This window comes from Bombus affinis, chromosome 1 (assembly GCF_024516045.1).
Source record: "Bombus affinis isolate iyBomAffi1 chromosome 1, iyBomAffi1.2, whole genome shotgun sequence".
NCBI lineage: Eukaryota > Metazoa > Arthropoda > Insecta > Hymenoptera > Apidae > Bombus > Bombus affinis.
In genome coordinates, this window is record NC_066344.1 from 5013737 (window position 1) to 5034259 (window position 20523).

The following is a 20523-nucleotide window of genomic DNA, read 5'->3' on the forward strand; positions in this document are numbered from 1 at the left end:
CGTTCTTACCTTCGCGATTTATGCCACTCCTAGACCATATAAATATCGCCTATTCAATTTATAAACTCCGTTTATTCTAGTATATAATCCGGTATATAACAAATTTTTAAAAAAATGTCTCGCATTAGCAACGAACAAATTTTACAATACCCGAGAATCGTCGAAATTCTAGGAACCACGTACTTAAAGTTACACTTTAAAAAGAAAATACAAATATTAGGTTGTCCGAAAAGTATGTTTCTTTCGCAAACGTGTTTTTTATAACAGTGCACCTTCATACAAACGTGAAACCAAGTCCATTGATCGTACGTAATTCGACAAAATAATATAAAACGAAAAACGTTGTGCGTCTATTATTTCCCCATAAAACGAAAGAAACTTTTCGGACAACCTAACGCACAGCGTGTGCAATCGTCTATATACTCTGGTATACGATGGATTCTCAAATAAACGTGATCGCATCATCGCGCAAGAAAGGACCTAACGACGTACATTGTCCTTCTTACCAGTCCTATGATCCACGATCTATCGGAATTCTAGAAAGCGCGTATCACAGTATAATATCAAGTAAATGTTCCGCCATCATATAGTAAAAAGAAGCTGCGTGACGATATAGTTGCTTACCTGAATGAGATCCGCGAGCTATGGAAATTCTAAAAACCGTGTACTTAGAACCGTAGACCGAAAAGGACTGTAGCGTTCGTCTACTCCTGGGACGTAGTTCTCTCGCAACAGGATTCCTTGGGACACGGCAATCGCGAAAACAGGTCTTGCAAGCCTTTATACCCCGTGGATTTTGCGTGTGTTCGAGGGTTCCATAGATCTGTGCACGCACGCGTCGCGATGTATGTAAGCATCAGGATTGAACAGTCTGAGTGGGAGGTGATGTTAAAGAGGACAAAAAGAGGAACGAACGTTCATGGAACTTCGTTAAAACTGGTAGCTATTAGAGACGAAATCTCGTCACGTATCGACTGTCAGGGAGCAGGAAGAACCGAAGGTACGTTACGCGACCTTCCTTGAATCGAACCGAGTGTATTATTAATTCTAATCCATTCGAGCAACCAGACTCTATAGATTTTCCCAATCTATTCGAAACAATGGCTTCTGTTGGGCTTTTCGTTGTTTCCTGCAGATTTTCTACTTGGGTTCTCTAAATTGAATCGAGAAAGACGCAGGTAGATTGCAGCATCGCCGTTGGTTTGGGGTTACGAGCTTGCTTGAATCTTACAATAGATTCCCTTTCTCTCCTTTTTATATTTTTATACTGTTACGCGAGTGTAATTTTAACGAGAATAGGGGAATGACTTTGGAAGTAGTGTTTCACAGTGTTGTCACTGTGAATTTGGCGTTGACCGCGTGGAACTTCCATGGAAATAATTTCATATGGGAAAGAAGCAAAGAGTTCAGTTCAAAATTCCACGTTATTTTATACGTATGTGATACGTGGAATTTGAAGAATGTTGTTGATGTATTAAAAAAAAAAAAAGAAAATGTATCAAAGGTTTTAAGGTACCTGGTTAAAATAGAAGTAGTAAACGTGAAAAATAAATTGATAAAATGTGAGAACGAGGAAAGTGAATTACGGTGTTGAAACAAGAATCCAAGTCCTTAAAGACTCTTCATCTTATTCGCCAAGAGAAAGTAAAACGCATTATAAAACGAATTTTATGTTGCTACGCAGGAATACTTAAAGAATTTAATTTACTTGTTCGTACATACATAGTAAGTAGTGTAGTTCGATTATTACGCTGACATTGAGTGAAAAATATATATAAGGAAAGAAATGCAATCGTTGACGAATACGACGACTTACGTTCCACACACGGAAACATCGCGTAAAGATAGGAAGAACACGCTTCCTCTATCAATAAACGAAAGAAGATATAAAGCTTTATATAGATTATCGTACGATCTTCTTTTTATATCAACAATAATCTTTTGGTATGTTTCAATTAGTATACTTTCAAATTGATTTATATATTTTTATTATTTCGGCTTATCTTCTTTTCCATGTCGCGAGAAGATTCGTTTCAAATTCAACGCGCGGTCGAGCATTATTACGGTGTGTACTATAAACTCTTAGAGTCGTAGAGTCGTATTTCGTACAACGTCTCGCGCGATATTCTCTGCGAGAATATAGAAAAATTTGACGAAAACGAAAAAAGAAAAAGAAGAACGAGCGGTACGGAACGTGCATCTTGAACGATAATTTTCCACGATAAATACTGTCCACAGTTCAAAGTACACGTTTTTGTAATCGAACCCGTAGCCTCCAGTTTCGTAAGAAAATAGTTCGAACAGAAAGTGAAGATCATAAATATTTAAAGTACCCCTGGAAACGCTTAGAATACAGATGCGCTCAAAGTTTGTGAAGAAATACGTGCACAGGAAGATACCATGCGTTCCGATCTTCTACTATTTCACCAACGTTTGTCTGTAGTCGTTACGTGAATTGATTTAATAAACGGGTCATTTCGATGTGAAAAATTGTTCCCCGTAAATGCCAGATACGATAAACAAATATCCGAATCATTATCGTGATATTTTATTTGGAAGATATCGTTATATGCCTTCTATTTGGAAGAAAAGATAATTTACATATGGGAATAATACGTAGGAAATAAACGATTAACTGGTTTAATATATTCTAGAAACTATCAAATTTTATAGGTATTTGGATACTTTAGTCGACTTGTGGCTGATTTGTTTGAATTCGATCCAGGGAATACAAATGAACGACGAGTTAGTAATTACTAGAAGAGGCACTTACTGTGTTTTTGTGGAATCGGCACATTATACATTTAAATTACATATCGAAAGTATCTATTAACGTTATATGCATGTACCACTCATGTACACTTACTCTTTGAATATCATTGCTGTTATTACCGTTGGCAGTTTAATTGATATCGATTTAGAAGAAGCTTGTTAGTCTGACTCATAATTCAGAAATTAGAAAAATAATAAAATAGTGGCTTTTCAAATTCATTCATTCATAATCTTGTAACTGAAACACACATGGTACATCAAAAGTAAACAACTGTCCAAGCGATTACTCGATTAAATACTTCCAGTCAATAGGATTGACAGTCTCTTTTCTGCTTCTTCCTAGACGACACTTTTAAGAGAAATTTATTCTATATTTTTAACAAAGATATTATACGATAAATTGTTGGATAATTTTATTAGGAAATTATATGTCATTATTTTAAGTACACTGGTGGGCGTTAACTAGTTAATTATACGGATGGTCATCGATGATGCACGTTACTTTACGATTTTATAGAATCACTAAAGTAAGATGAATGTCATTGATTAAAAAATATCGCGGTATAAATGATTATGTAACATTGTAAAATAAAAACCGTGCTATTCAACAGCAGAACATTTGTGTTACAGCATAAAGTTAAGTATCATGACATTATTTGTGGTTTTCAAGGCAAAAACTATAAAATCCTCGTTATGGTCGATGTGTTAAGATAATATGCTTTAGATAATTGCAATAAATGACGAAAGGAACATATAAGAACAGAAGACGAAGAAAGAAATTCGCTATATTTCAAGTTTCATATGGTTTTAATGAAATTACCTGGAAATTTTTATGGCAATCTAACTGACAACAAATATGTTGCGACAGTGCACTATCCAGTGAATTAGATAGAGTTTTTATACAATTTTATTACGAGTATATTCGTGATAGATCAGTTAAAAATGTTGTAATTAATTTAACGAGTAAGACTCATTTTAACAAACTTTTATAGCACACTTAAAAGGATTAATAAATGAAATCTGTAAATATATAAGTAAATATGAAACTTTTGGACTTTATAGTTTGTATTATTTTCGTGTCTCAGAGAAGTTATAATAGAAATGTAAAATTCGGCCGGTCTCAACCGTATGAAGCAATATTATTGAAATTAAGTAGCTACGTTTTCACAATTTTCATCGCCAAATATATCCGTCGCTATTTTTAATTTTCATATCAGAATATATAATTAGCGTTTAAAAGCCATACAGGTGTCACTTGATGGAACTGATCAAACTGATCAGTTCAACAAAACAATGGAAAATGAGAAACTTATGAGTTTACTTCTTCTCAGTATCGCGCACATATAGACCACATATAATGTAATACACAGGTAGACAAATACGTGGATTTGGCTAAATTTATCAATCGCGTGTTCCGAAAATTGTACACAAGCATAAATTATTGCTTCTCTTACAGGAATATAAAGAGAAATAAAAAATGGAATAGTTCATTCGTAATCAGACCCCGCATATACTTATTTGCGCTGATACTTCGTACCTTGTATAAATATATTCAAGCATACCATACGGTGAATACTATATACCAACCAGACGTGATTATAAAATGTAAATATTAGGAAATATAAATCGAAGAAGAACCAACGTCTCGACCATACACCAACACGAATATCTCTGTTGCAACGACAAATATAAATACTGCCAAATGATGGAACTATGCATTCAACCAATACAAATCTACATATTGACTTAATCTCTCTATGCAATTAAACGTTTAACCAATCAATTCTCGAGCCACTTATCGCTTCAACGACACCGCGCTTTTAAATATGGAGATAATTGAAGATCGCTATATAACAAAAGTTCTACTACCAAAACTAAACCTAATAAACTCTCCTAAAACTAAAACCAAATAAGATATAGCAACCCATAGTGAAAATAACGAAACCTACAAGTACGTACATCCAGTGATTTGACTCGGTTCGACAAGCATCCTCGAAGGTACTCGTCCGTCTAGAAATAAATTCTTGGTCGGCAGGCGGTATTTCTACGACCAATTTGAAATGTTCGTGACCAGGCAGGAGGGACGGTAGAGTCCTATCCTCGGGGTCGACGTACTTCCGCAAGTGGAAAAAATGCCACGTCGCGGAGGTGAGAACCACTGGATTGCAGCGGACCGCGGTTATTACACTGTTACAAGGGTAGGCGAAAAGTTTCGAGTAAGCCTCGTTGCTCTCTCACGGTGGTTGTATGTATACCGCGTGTATACGTTGCACGTAAAAAGGGAGAAAAAAGCTCATGTCCGATACGTTTGGACGGCGTCGAGTTAATTAAGTTTGCGCGTACGCCGCGCTCGAGATCGGATGCGGCGCATCGAAACATAGCCGAAGGGCTTCGAATACCGAAAGGGTCTGTGAATTATCTTCCGCCAACGATCGTTTCTCGTTTTTCTTGCACGGCACGCTCGTGAGAATCGCTTTATAATCGCAGAGCGGAATGAATGAATCGCAAACGTTTCGAACCAGTCGGAGAAACAGATTTACGCGGGAATTACACAGGTTTCCCCGGGTTTTATGCCGATGGTCGTTCGACGTTGTTGAATGTAGTTGGTAGTTTGGTGGATACACTTTTCTCGTGTCGGTCAGCGTGTCAAAACGATAAGAGAATTTTAATTTGCTGATCGCATCTGTTATCTACAAATGTGTGCGATCGTGGAATGAAATGTTTCTTTTTAGAAGCATCTAAATCGACATCACGTTCATATTGAAAAATAAAAGCGGATTGCAGATGTATAGTATGCTCGTAGAAATACTTGAAAATTTACTGGAAATGTTTTTTATTAGGAGATAATATATTTTGAGGATCATTCTTTCTTAGTTTTTCGTTATTTTATTACGTCGTTAAAAGGACGAGGATATGGAATTATTCAAGTTGCATTAAATATTTGCTGCAAACATGTTCGTAGTAAATTTTAACTTCTAACATCGTCACGGTAGTTGTATCTTTCGTAGTTTTACGAGTTGATAACACAGGTATACAGGATCATGTAAATATTAGAACTTTTGTAGGTAACTTTTATGAATATATTGTGTGTATTATAGGAAACATTTTGAAACTTTATCCACACTGTTATGACTATATTGGTAAAGTTTCAAACAAATATTGAAATATACGTAGAAATCACAATATGTTTGGAGCAAGTATATGTTTCGCAGAGTGACAAAAGTACTTAAACAATCAATTACCCATTATATTAATAAACTTCAATATTCAGTAGGACCACATTGAACATTTATTATACATATATTCTACCGTATACTAATTTTTTTATTCGATATACGTGTATGCAATAAATATCTTGCAATTTCTCCATACATTTTCAGATTTGTTTCAAATTGTACCAATGTAACCATGACAATTGTGTCTCATCGCAGTGCTAATGAAATTTCAAAATGTTTTGTATAACGCATAAAATATGGACATAAAAATTTTCTACGCCAACTGTTTGAATATTTTCGTGAAGTCGTGCATTTATGTCCGTAGCAGTTTTCCATGTTAAATGTTCAAATATTTTCGTTAATCATAGTTTATTACATTTACATCAATATTGTTCAATATACTCGTTTACTAATTCGATTCGATGGCGTTTGCATAATTTATACGACCAATAATTTCACAGGTCGTTTATTAGGTATTTTTTAATCAGACCAGATCAATAATCGTGACCGAGAATGTGAGATCGACACAGCTGACGAGAAACGCGATTCGCGTGAGTTAGGTAACTAAAAAGTGTTAATTATTTTCGGGAAATTTGTAGGAACGCCGAAATACACGGTAAATCAATTTGGTTCTTGGTTCGGCGAACGTCTTATTAAAGATTTTAACGCAGCGTGGAATCACCGCTGATGGAATTAATTTTAATCACGTTTGTTCGTGACAGATATGGATGAACGAAAATTATTACTTGTTGCTGCTCGTTATATAGTACGCTGTTCGTGTGAGCTTCTGTAAATGATGGCAATGTTTTGTATAAAAAAATCACGAACAGAAAAGAAGAAAAAGAAATAGGAGAATATCGGAAAATTGGGCAAATATTTTTGCAATTAATCGATTGCTACGATTCTGAAGGACTTTATATTATAATCTATAATTCGAAGTAGGAAAAATTAACACGAAATTTTACAATAAAATAGAATGTCACAAGCTTTTTGCAATTAATCCAGATATGCCTGAATTTTTAACGTTGTGCCGTATTTTAAAATAATTTCTTCTTATTTTCTGTTTACTTGGGTGCAAAATGGAACGTACTAATTAAACGTTTATTAATGTCCAATCATACCAAAGGATATGGCGTTATGTGGACAGTGCTGCAAAAATCACGAGATATAATAAGATCATCTTGCAATCATCTTTGTAGAAGAATAACGAACATATCTGGGTTAAGGTAAAAACAAGAATTTTTAGATTTTTCTATGGGATATCTTGCCTTGCATCACTCGCTACTATTAATTCGAATAAATATAAAGGATTCTTGCTTTCTTCATACCTATTTTCTCTTCTGTCATTAATAATTGACTAGGTTGCTTCTGGCATACGTAATACTAAGCCAATTAATGTGTTAATCCTCTAAAATACTTCTAAAGATTAAAGAAATTAAAGAAAGTGGTTGAAGGAAGGAATTCAATTTTATCTAATCGCAAGGAGATTATGCTTTATCACTGCAACGGCAGACTGCACACCTCAGTGCAGAGAGAAAATAAGCTCCACCAGCTGAATTGAATCATTGTAACGTATCCGTCATATAGTCCGGCTGTAGCTTTCTCCGATTTTTATTTACTTCGTGCATTACAAAACAATTGAGATGGAGAGAAATTCCAGATGTTTGAAGAAAAGTCAATTATATTTCCATTTTGTAAGCAAAAATTAAATACATTTAATTAATAGGGCTATCTGAATTTCATAAACACATAACGAAAACATTGTTAAAAATAATGACAATTATGTAAGTAACCAAATAAATTACTTTTAGTAAAATAATATTCACAATCATTTTATGTTTATGGTAAAATTTCACAGATCTTTTATATTCGATATCTAAATTTATTAAATAAAATTTATGTTTGGAATAATTTCTCTTCGCAGATTCCCAAGTTCATTTGCGTTACATTTTTAATATACACCATATATAGTCCTTAATGATATTGCATAGTCGCGTTAAAATACTTATTAATTAGTTCGAAAAAGAATGGCTAATAGAGAAAATTTCCCAGCTTCAAAATTTTTCTCTGATTATTATATTTTATTATAAATTTGTATGAAACTACCAGCATCTGAGAGGATTACATACTTGGTTACGACGAGACACGTCAATATCTATGTAACATCTTGACAAGGGTCAACACGATTTTCCATCGTGCCGTCAACGTACAGGCGATTAGATCTTTCCATTTTTAATTTGCTAATAAACGTTCTTTAAGCTATCTGTCTACTAATTGGCTGTTTGTAGATTAATTATCGTTGACTTTATTCAGTAACTTCCTACAGGATAAGTTGGAGATTTTTACCCTCTTTCTACATAAGATATCCTGTTGTAATTCTTAATTAAATTTTAATGATGTGAATAACGAACATTTATGAATTAAACATAATTATCATTAAAATTCTATACTTGTCTTTACAACGTTCTTTGGTTATGAAATTATTTAAAATCAAACTTTGCTTTCGTTGTTATATACGATACTTTACTTTCTAATAATGAGAACATTTAATAAATAAACACGAAGCTTCGATATCGTAAAAATTGTATCATACAGCAGGACTTATTCTTTACGTAACTCTTTTTTTCTTGCTTCTATGAAAATCATTAATTACGAAATTGTACAACGTTGCATCACATTGCTTAAAATTATATTTCGCTCTTTCTTCAGTACTTTTCGATAAAGGAAAGGTTAGATAATTAAAATATAAGTGTCTTACGACTTGGTAAGGACGAAACGCAGCACCTTTCCCTTCTTTTGATGTTTGGCTTATCCAATCAAGATCTTTTTTCTTTGGTAGAATGATTAACGTGCGAGAGGATTGTACAACTAATAACACAATAGAACGGCCAACTCTTCGATGGTTACGACACTTTTAAAGCATAGCTTATCTGAAATCGATCGTATTATCAGCACTTCGTGGTTAGTTACCTCGAGATACCTTTTTCCAAACAATATTAGATTTATGATAATAAATATATACATTTTGTGTACTTTCTCCGAGAAGATACGTTCAACACTGATTAAGGATATTCCCAGAAGGATGAAACGAGGTTTGCTTCTAGAGAAAGACAAATGTGCAAGATATCATAAATTTTTTAATAGCTAAACGATATGATTTTATACTTTCAAAGACTAATATTTAAGTGTCAAATGTTTTCTTAATGACGTATAGTTATGCTATAATGAAAATTCTTTTAAAGTTCTCGAAAGTTTCAACTGGATTATTATTTGACGATTTATTTATAATTCCTTTAATACAAACTTCTCCCTACTTTACGTTTTATGAACATAACTCGAATACTTTATAACAGAATTTTCTATACTTATCAACGTATTTTAAGAAATTAATTGTCTTTTTCTTAATTGAAATTGAAATTTTTCTAAAATTTGTAAATTAAACTTTCTTCGAATTTTCAAATTGACTAGCGATATAAATAATGCAATATAAATGAGAAACTTTAACATAAAGCAAGAAATACAGGGATAGATACACGTCTGTCTAGGAATTTTAAACACTCTGACTAGAAATTTTTGTTCTTATCAGACCATTATCAAAATTAAAGTTTAATTAAAGTTCAGGTACTTACTCAGAAGCCTGGTAAATGCGAAACTCACCTAATCAGCATCCTATCTCACTTCGAACGCCACTTGTAATTATCAAGTGTGTTTCAACAGAACGTCAAATTCCACCTAACTTTAGAGCGCTCTGAAACAATACCCTCCGGACGCATTATCATCGTCCAACTCTAAATATCATCCTCTTTCAAACAACAACAAAACTCCTCAAAATTTCCACGGGCCATTTCGAAGTAAACCATTAAATTTCCATTCAATAAGCACTTTAACAAATTCAGATAAACCATTGCAAGCTACACATACCCATTACGGTCGAATTATTAGATCGATCGGGAAGCTTGTCTTTTTTATTCTTAGAAAACAAAGAAATCAGTTGCCTTAATTGAACTTTGTATAAATGGTACATCAAACAGTATAGAACATGTAGTATAGCATAAAGATGTTTATAAACTTGTGAAAATACTAGTAAATGATACGAATAATCTGAATATTTAAATAAACATAATATAACGTTATATTACATTGCATAATTAGGTATTTACCTAATAAAATAAAATACAGTGGCTACGCAAATTATTCGTACACCACTGTATTTATTTTTTGTATAACTAACTAATTAAGTCCAAGTTCATTAAATTTCATACCAGTTACTAATGGCTTCGACTACAAAAATTCGATGCTACTAAAATGAAACGTACTATGAAACAAAGAAAGAAAAGAAAAAAGAAGAAATCCTCTCGTTAGAAAATAAGGACACGTACAAATGCTTTTTACATCTATTGTAATACAAAATGAAAAAATCATCGGGAATAGCGTCTAGCTGCCGGATCTTTCCGTGGTCGAAGGCAAGTTCGGGGTCGAGCACCTTTTTGCACCGGCTATCTTCCAGGAAAGTGGCGCCTTTCTCGCGGCGAAAGAGGTCGGTGGAGAGGGCCACAGCGGCGGCGGCGGCGGCACAGCGAATGTGGAGTAGAATCGCATTACGAGCAGGCTGAGTAACGGAGCGGGCGCGGAGCAGAGCGTATCGCGTGTCGTCTCCTCGTTGACGAGCGGTGTTCTCGCGCGGAATATTCCTAGTGCTCGTCAGTCGCGTGCTGACCAGCCAGCTTACCGTGCGTACCGCTCGAAAGTCTTCTCGCTAATACCGTCACCGAGTCAGCTGTCTCGTGTTCCAATTTCAAATTCATCACAGAAACTCTTCGCGATAATTGATACAACGATTCTCGATCTCATCCACGTGTCGAATCTATACGATAGAAATCGAGAATTTAGCATACAATAGTAATATAACTTATAATATAATCCTTGATATTATAACGCAACGTAAAAATTATATATAGGCACTATTAAGAAATTTACTTACGATTAGAAAGACGACAATCCGTACAGGTATATTTGAAGTGAAGTACATGTCTGAATGGTCTAGTTGATCGATTATGAACGGTTAACGAGGACGAGGAACGCGTGTGCGAACGATCGATCGAATCGGCTCGTAGGGTGGCGTTGGAAGTTTCAGTGATCGATTGGAACGATAACGCGGCGTGGATCCGGCTAACCGGTCGAAGGGAGGAACGTACATGAGCTCGATCGACGTTCGTTGCTTCTTGATGAGTCGCGTTCGACCGTCTCGGATCTGAGGATCCGATCGACATCGAAGGGTCCCGCATTGTACCCTCGATTGAACTTCGACAGGGTGGAGAGAAGAAACATGATGCTGAACGACAGCGCGTGGAAGCACAGGCGGGTGCCTGTCCCAAAGAGGTTAGTTTCATTCGGTTCATTCTAACCCCCTTGTTGTATTTCGTTCTGGTATTTCTTTGACAAAATATAACAGATCTACCGTGGAATGAGTTTACTTTATTTACGATACCTGTAGTATACTTTATCTAAGTATTTTTATTTCAATAAGAGATTATATCACGTAGTACATTGTCGTTGGATTAAGTGGACGTTTATGGAGATTTATATTTTAACGGATTGATGAAGTACCTAACCTAAATAGAGATTTGTTTCATTAGATTTTAAAAAACCTACTATATACTGTAAGAGATATTTTGCCTTGGATATTTTGACGTACGATGGGTGTTTTGTAGATTGTAAATTTTCTACAAATGTGTAAATTTCTATAGTTCAATTGTGACAGTACATTTGTAATGTATAACGTTATACCTTCTTAATACGATGTTATTGAAAATAATTCTCAATACGAAGTGATGGTTTTTGGTACAGGTGTCGCAGTGATAACCTCGTTCTTTCGTATTTTCAGATCTGTTGTATTTTATCAGAACACACTAGGTAGTCTGTGCATCAATTTCTTTGATTTCGTCGTAGTATATGTTACCTGCCATTTGACTCTATCGCGTATGTGTTTTAGCGTAACCCAAACATAACCTAATTGTGCTTTCTTATCGTTAAAAAAATTTGTTATATAAAAAGATATAAAAGAATCAACGTTAACGCGCATATTATTTCAACTTTATGCTACAGTTCTTAAAATATTAAAAGTCTTCTTATTCATTGAGACGAAAGAGGAAATAGAACATGAAATTTTGAGGAACGTCGTTGCAGCGTTAATTTGTCTTTTGTATCGAAAGTAGATTGACTAAAATATGATATCATCTCGTATATCGATCTGTCGCAGAAATTACCCACTAGGTCGTCTATGTATCATCGTACGAACTTTAGGTGTGAATTTTAGGACTCCTAATTTCTTTTTTACCTAATTCTCTATACAGTATGCATATTTCTAATTTTTCAAGGAATTTTTTCTTTTCTCTATTGTACTGTTGTACTGTTGAGTTAACCCTTTACGTTCCAATAAAATCCCTGCATCAACATTGACATTGTGAAAATTGTTTATTTATTTTACTTTTGATTTATTTCTACCGATTATTCTGCGCATGTATAATATTAAAATTTGTATTATAAAAATAAAATAAATAAATTATAATATACATATAAGACGATATTAAAATTTTACAACTTGTTTCAGTTAAAATTCGAATAATTCTATCTTTATATAAAACACTGTCGGATGGTTAAATTTGTTCAAAGAACATAAGCTTCCTTAGTTTACCGATATATACTCTCAGTCGTACAATTTTCCGTGTTTTATTGTTGAAACGGTAACTATGATTGCTCCCAAGTAATTCTGTTTAACTGTTTGTCGCTCCAGGCGACTACTATGTCACTGAACATTTACCACTGGCTGTGGTTCTTTATGTGATAATAAGTTTATTTAGTAAATGTCCTTTTTCATTATTTACGAGAAAAGCAATCAGTCTAAATCTAAAGATTAAAGGGAACATTATAAATATCTATTTAAATGAAAAATAAAATTCCAGAATTTACCAAAATAATTCTGATAAATCGATAATCATGATAAATGATAACCAAGTAATATAACAATTTATTAATTTCATATTTAATAATTTTCATTATTTTTATATTCAAACTGTGGCTTCCATCCTAAATTGCCAAATCGCTGATAATTGATAAAATAAGTTTTTGATTCCTTATTTCTCAAAGCATCCCCTTTTCAATCTATCAATCGTTAAAACAGTGAAATTCAATGGTTTAGTACAACAATTCTTATATTTCCCAAGAAATTTCTTTATCTTTGTATCCAAGAAGTAACTTTCACTTCGGTTAATCGAAATAATCGATTGTCAATTCGCAAGGAATAGCTTTTATTGTTAAACTAGTAAACTTCCAACAATTCTATAATATAATTCTTTATTTTTACACGCGAAAGATAGCTATACTTATTAATTAAAATAATCGATATTCACTTTCAGAAAACTATTTCTATTCTTGGTCGATGATCTAATGAAATTTCGTCGATTCTAAAAAGTAGACAGTCGCCATCGATCGTACCACGACTCTCTCATTCCATAAAAATTTGTTTTCATTTTTGTATCCAGAAACAAGATAGCTTTCCTCCTATCGAAATATTTTCGTAGAATTCGCATTTCATGATAATTTCGCTACCTGCTAATATTCGCATTAACGTGATTCTCTTTCAATGCTATTAAAACTTGTTAGAAGGCACGATTATCAAAAATGATACAAACGTCGAACGATCCAATTAGAAGATACTTTGCATGGTCAATTACATCGTTTATTACTTTGATCCTTCAATTGTCACTGTAACAGCCTGCGAAAAAACTTAGAAGCTCGACGACTATGACAAACAATAATCGAATGTTATCGTTCCTTGTCTAAAAGCGATAAACTACTTTACTTTTGCATTTCAAAGGTAATCTCCATCCCTAATTGTCGTGGCAATAAAACACTCCGAATGGTAATAGCCTTACAATTATGACAAATCGTTCTTAGGTGATGTAATCATGCAGTAAACCATTGAATATTCATCATAGTGATATCCCGGTGCGTTAGTACGCGTTTCGATTGAACTCTATCAGGGGCGAAGCGAGAAAACGGTTGATGAATCGTCGTTGGTCCGGGCACAAGGCGCGAGAGCCGAGATCTCGTGTCTCGAATCGATTTATCAGCCGGCATTCGACGCGTTAAAATACTTAACCCCGGAATACCCGGCGGGTTCAACAAACGAATACGAAACTTCTGTTAATAGATACCTGCGCGTTTTGCTATCACATCGGCCGGCCGAGCTAGATTTATAGTCGAAGATCAAGGTTTTCTCTATTTTTTTCAACTAGCTTGTGAATTATTAACAACTCTCGAATAGACCTCCGTCGTGATCTCTGGCTCAAAGATTTGATACAGAGAGAAATAGAGGGAGAGAGAGGGGGGGGGGGAGAGAAACACGTTCAAGTAGTATATTGGTTGTTATTGAGAGGTTGATTGAGGTTCATTCGGTTCTCCGATTTTTGCCATCCTACGTTAAAGTCTGACGAGATTCTTCATTTCGTGTGTCTGTGATTGCGTACGTGTTCGGTTCAGTAGTAGCATCGAAGAAGTCGATTATTGTCGTTAGGGGATTGATGCTCGTCTTCCGTTAGGTTTGGATTCTTTTAATAACAGATTTAATTAGGATTTTTTAAACAGCAGATTCGATTTGGATTTTTTTGTCAATATGAAACCCGGTACGAAGTACGAGAACAACGCGAAAGACTAAAATTGATACAAATCCATAGATTCAAAAGTAAATCAATACAAAAATTATTTTACTCCAAATGTTACGCTTTAATTTTACGCCTTTCCTTATCTTTAATATGATAAGTTGTTGAAAATGAAACTTGGAATTTCTTCCAAACCACTGGATTTTCAATCATATTACCTTAATACCATTTTACGTGCAACGAAGAAATGATTTTGCTCTGTGCAGAAAGGAATATATGCTCCGTTTAAAGGAATAGCACAACTGCAGAATACACATGTATCATTGCACTCGCGAAAAAGATACAGTCGTGAAAACGTGTAGCCCTCCTTGAATCATTCATCTCTTGTCACCAATGTTATCCTCCAATTTCAACCAAACGAAAGAAATATAGCCTGTCCCATAAAAGTACAACCTTCATGTTCACATTTCCCTTGTCTTTCGTACGATAAATTTCACAACATTAAAGTTAAAATATCTTTTAGATTAATCATTGTTCCACCAAAGTACCTTCATGCTTTCTTTATTTAGAATTAGAAAATGCGTCGAATGGTATATAAAAAAATGTTCTTTCCATTTAAGAAAGTTACATTGGCACCGAGATCTCTTTAAGCAAAATCGAAACATCTTCTTAAGTTTTCCCCTACGAAGTCAACTTTCATCCGAAATATCTCCTCGCATTTTTGATATTTACAGAAACAAATGCGTACGTTTAACATACTGTACGTATATACACGGACTCCAATTAACCGAACGAGAACTCATAGGTGTTGGACAAAAATACATGGACCCCTATTATACTAACGACCTGGTTATACAAACCAATTTGTCTCCCGAAATGTTCGTGCAAACGGTGTTCTACCGCGTAAATAATGAAAGAAGACAAAAGAAAAAAAGGAAGCAGAAGAATTTACGCATTCAACTCTTCCGAGTTTCCAAAATTAATGGGAATAATTGGTCGACGATGCAACCGGAAGCATTCGAAACGAACATTGTTCCCACGAACGTCTATGGCTTAAACCTTCATCCATTACTCAACGGATTCGCGCAGAATAATTACTCGAACCGCGTTCACAAAGTTTCATTGAACGGGGAGAGACTGATCGAAGCATTCCTAAATGACGTTTAGATACATCACTTCGACGAGCACGACGGTGTAATGGATTAAAGGTTATCCAACAAGGTCTGCTGCAACTGTACCGAACAAATCGATCCATCACGTTGATTGGATGCCGGAATAATGCGAATTGTAGGAGAATCGTGAACGGCCGATTCGTTTGTGCATTTCGTCTTTTGTAGATTTCCCATTATTTCCTTTTTCTTTTTCCTTTCTTCTTTTCGTGTACGCGCGACTACGGACACGAGACACACGATGACAACTTACTTCACGACGATTCTTCTCGTCGGCGTTTAACTTTTATGAATCGTAACGAAGAATATTTGAATCGCTTTGCTCTGTTGAGATAAGAGTCGAGTGAAAGAAAATATTAACTTTAATCCTTCAACTGCGCTGTCCCTTTAATTGGACACTTTTATTCGTCGAATGAAAAATTATAATAACTTTAATCGTATTGGATTTCTTCTCGCTTGTATAGATACGGCATAATTCGTTTTTAACACTAGAACTACCGATAGTTAACACGAAACTATTTCTACCAAAACCAGTGAAAATGACTGGTCTTTAAAAAATACGTAATAATAGAATATTTTTATATTTCTTGATTTATTACTTTCCTACAGAAGGAATTTCATGTTATGTAGTACATTTTTGGTATTATTAATCCATCTGAGACCATGATCCCTAAACGAGGGTTAACACATTTATAAAATTGTAGAACCAATCGTTTTGATTGCTGTGGTATTTCTAGTGTTAATAGGAACGTAACGATACGATACAAAGTTGGAGTTTAAAGTTGGAGTTGGAATATGAAGATACGAAAATACAAATTATGCTGATTAGACACCGTATGTAACGCAATCGGAAGAATCTTTCAACGTTGCTCGCAGCAGAGGTTAACGCATTGTTTGGAATTAACGCATTAACTACAAATTTCTATGTTACGAAAATATGAAAGTAAAAGTTGCGAAGATTAATTAGAAGAGTTTTTAGCGTTGGTTAGTTGAGAAAGATTTTGCGAGAATAATTATTTTACTTGAAATTTGAGTTAGCTGCTGAGGCTTTAAAAGTTTGGTCTGTTGTTCTTTGCTCATTAAATAAATTTGTTATGTTGCGTAGTATTTAGCAAGTAAATTACGTACGTAAATGTAGAAATGTATGAACATGGATTGAAAGTAAATGAAAATGAATTTTTAATGATTACTAAATTGACTCGTGTGATTTTATCTATAATTGTAAAATTCTGATCGTAAAGTGAAATTAAAAAATATTTTTACGTATCGTATGGTAAATATTTGATTTCGTATGGTATTGTAATTTATTCGATAACCTCAAAAATAAATTGTAAAATCCGATGAACACGAAAAAGATACCACGTTTCAAATTCATAAACAGCCTCATAAATAAAATGCAAGACAGCTCCTATAGTTTTCCTTGTAGAAAAGTATTACATCAGGGGCCTCGACATTCTACTTTTAACGTCTTTTTTTTTTACCGATCTTCACGGTAATTCATGCAAGTCACTTCCAGCAAAATAACAGGCTTCGAAACTGAAAGCCAAATAATCATTTTTACAGAATTAAAACTAATTACATTGCTTCATAATTTTCTTAAGAATTTACGTTACTATTTTAGATTCGCAAAACTGTGTTACAAACAATGATAGTGAAAAATTTAGGGACAAAGTTCAGCGCATCTATCTAACATACTATCAAAAAATAAAATTCTCCAAAATGAACGATGAAAATAAATTATCGTTATAATCTGTAAAATTATATCGTGTCTATAAAATTTATTGTCTTTATAATTCGGACGTACAATTCAATAAATTTTATAATAATTTCAATTGCATTAAAATACATATTCGATCGAGCCTTATAATGTAACTTCACAACTGTATATCGACAATGAAAAAATGAAAATTCTACAAACTGCGTGTGAAAGTTATCTCAATAATTAACAGCGTATTGAAATGTTTCTGTACATCGATTGAACGTCTATCAAAGAATAGTTGGCGAAGAATTTATAAAAACTTGCCTGGAATACTCGAGACAGGAGTGGAATTTCGCTAAAGTCATTTTGCTTGTCGTTGGGATTGTCGGTCTCGTTTAAAACCTTCAGTCTGTCTGACTGAATCTCACGAAAGGACTAACGTTTCCCGTAATTTTCTTTGGAACGTCCACTTCTAGCCGCTTTCAATTAGACAGATTGAGTTAATTGCTTTCAAAACACTACTATTAAGCCTCGATCACCGTTGCGATTTATCACGTTGTACGTCTACCGGTTCGTCTTTATTTCTTTTTATATACATTGAATCTTCCACTGATTCAAGCTAAAGTATAAGCAAGGTAAAGTAAAGTAGATCAGTGCAGTGACTTTTGGAACAAGTATTAGAACACATTCTACATTCTTGCGAGAAATTAGGTTAATTGCAACCTTTCTGTTTTGAAACATGTTCTTCTGATATAAGTACATATTTCTTGGATAACTATCATTTTTGACGATCTCTAGAACATTTTATGTAAGAAATTCAGGATATCCTACGTAGCTAGGTGCGTCTTACGTGTCATTTGGACGTCGTAGAAAACTGATGTCTGTACAATGTTATTTAATTTAGAAGATAAAAGATCTAAGAAACTTCAGTCGCATCTACAGTCTACGTATTACATATTTGTAGTAAAAAATTTGTAGTAAACAGGACATTTTAACTAAAAAGATGCAGAAATTTGAACAATGGATGTCGATAGCTTGTGTAGAAAAAGTGTGGCAATTACAAATTTTCTATTGTCTTATTTTTATTGTTATATAAGTAAATTAGAACCTGAAAAATTGGCCAAAACATTTTGAAATTTGTCATGGCATTTACACTTCAATCTGCCAACAGATAGCATTTCCTAGAAACATTCGTATTGTTTTTAATAACAGGAAGCTGCCTTTAATAATCGAAATTCTACTCCATAATAAATATAATACGTTGTACTGATGAAATGATCGTATCATAGTGATGATATTCTGATAAATTAATTATTCTACGCTTACAACATCGAATTACATCCACGATAAAAAGGGTACTCAGTTCATTAAAAATTCGAGATACGATAGCTTTCCTGCTGACTTTAATTTCGCTTTATCGAATTCCACGCGAGTGTATAATGACGCTTCACCAATTTTCGACAGGCATAATAAAACAACAAATAAAACAAGCGTGGGAAAATTGACAAAAGGAACAGAATTGTCCTCGCCGATAGCCAGTGTTTTAGATTCCTGATTTTAGCACGTACAGAAAAGAATTGCCTCGAAATTGACAGGAAAGAAGAACGGATCTAAGCTCTCAAAGAAATCTCTTCCAAAAGAAAATTTTCTCTACACGTGTACAAGAATAGATCCCAAACTAAATTGCCCGAAAATTGACAAGAGAGAAGAAAGAGACTCGTTCCGAACGAAAGCTGCTGTAGGAGGAAATTGCCCTAAATTTACCCAAACCGAACAACACGTAACTGTATATCTGCAAAACACGTTGCAAGACCAGAATAAAAATAAGACTGAGATTACGAATGAAGAAAAATGGAGCCGTAATAAAACTAACGGAATACGTGTATCCGATAGCTTCTCTACGTTTCCGTATCTTCTTCGATCGCATGTTTCTTATAACCTGGCTATTTACAAGAAACGAAAGTCATGTGTGGTGTATAGGTATCGCGCGGAGTAATGGTTTCCAAAGGCAAGCAATGTTACGGAGAGGCCATTATTACCATGAACTCTCACTGACTCGGCGAACGTGACGCCACTGTGTCTACAGTCTGCACTTTCGATCGCGACCGATTCGTTCCAACGACATTGGCTGTTCGCGTGTTTTTCACCGGATACGATTTTCCAAGCTGTCACGATAACTCGTTGGCTAAGTGGCTCTACGTTAAATCATTAACGTTCCGGGATGTTTCCTTGGAACGATAGAAAAGAGAATTGCTCGTACTCTTTGCATGTCAGGATCGATTATTTTAGCCGGCTATTGCACTCGTAATTAGATACCTACAGTACGAAAAGACGTATACTAACGTTCGGAGATAGTGACATTTGTTTGCTTCTTACAGGATGTTAATTTATAATAATTATAATGTTATGCGTCAAAATGGCTGTAATAATATTCTATCGATAATGTTTTGGTATTATGCATTAATCGTTAAATATTAGACATTAGAATGACACAGTAGATATTAGAATATTATCAGTTATTACGTATTATTTGTATAATGTGTGATGTCTAATATTATTCTAACAATCTGTCCCATCCGTCTGTATTCGTTTCTTCGAATATTACAACGCGATAATATTGCTTTTTGAAAAATAATCTGTATATTATGTAAAAGGTGAAGGTAAAGGTAACTGATTTATTCATCGACTAACCATAGTACCTAGAAATGTGAAATTTGCATAATTATCTTTTATAACACAAACGAGGGATAAAGGATTTCTGAAAATACGAATTCTAAATAAGGGGATAAGAAAGGTGATTTCTTTTAAAAGGATACCCATATCCCACGAGTCGCCAAAGTTAGGAGGCGTGAAATTCGGCATATAAACTCCTCATTAAAAATAAACAAACGCGTGTGTTTGAATCTTATTTCATATGCATGCCTTGTAGCGCTGAAAAAGGGACAAATTAATTTTTCAAAGAATATGCGAATTTCTAAATCCAGTAATTTGAATAACTAGCGTGTAAT

The 20523-nt window shown here is 34.2% G+C and overlaps 2 protein-coding genes across 9 annotated transcripts in view; one reads left to right on the forward strand and one right to left on the reverse strand.

Annotated features, from left to right (window-relative positions):
* The window catches only part of LOC126915304 (heparan sulfate 2-O-sulfotransferase pipe), a 120615-nt gene that overhangs the window by 16682 nt on the left and 83410 nt on the right, over window positions 1–20523 (forward strand). The window contains exon 1 of one of the 5 annotated variants that reach the window (XM_050719878.1): window positions 10230–11366. The exons of 3 other annotated variants lie outside the window; for them this stretch is intronic. In XM_050719878.1, the coding sequence (XP_050575835.1) occupies window positions 11314–11366 (53 nt within the window). In that variant the 5' untranslated portion in view covers window positions 10230–11313. Of the gene's footprint in view, window positions 1–10229; window positions 11367–20523 lie in introns of those variants that run through there. One more of the 5 variants, XM_050719877.1, reaches the window with a different exon arrangement.
* Window positions 1–20523, reverse strand: part of LOC126915261 (leucine-rich repeat-containing protein 15-like) — a 29065-nt gene that overhangs the window by 4995 nt on the left and 3547 nt on the right. The window contains exon 1 of one of the 4 annotated variants that reach the window (XM_050719800.1): window positions 8746–8895. The exons of 2 other annotated variants lie outside the window; for them this stretch is intronic. The gene's annotated coding sequence lies outside the window, so the exon portion shown is untranslated. Of the gene's footprint in view, window positions 1–624; window positions 804–8745; window positions 8896–20523 lie in introns of those variants that run through there. One more of the 4 variants, XM_050719771.1, reaches the window with a different exon arrangement.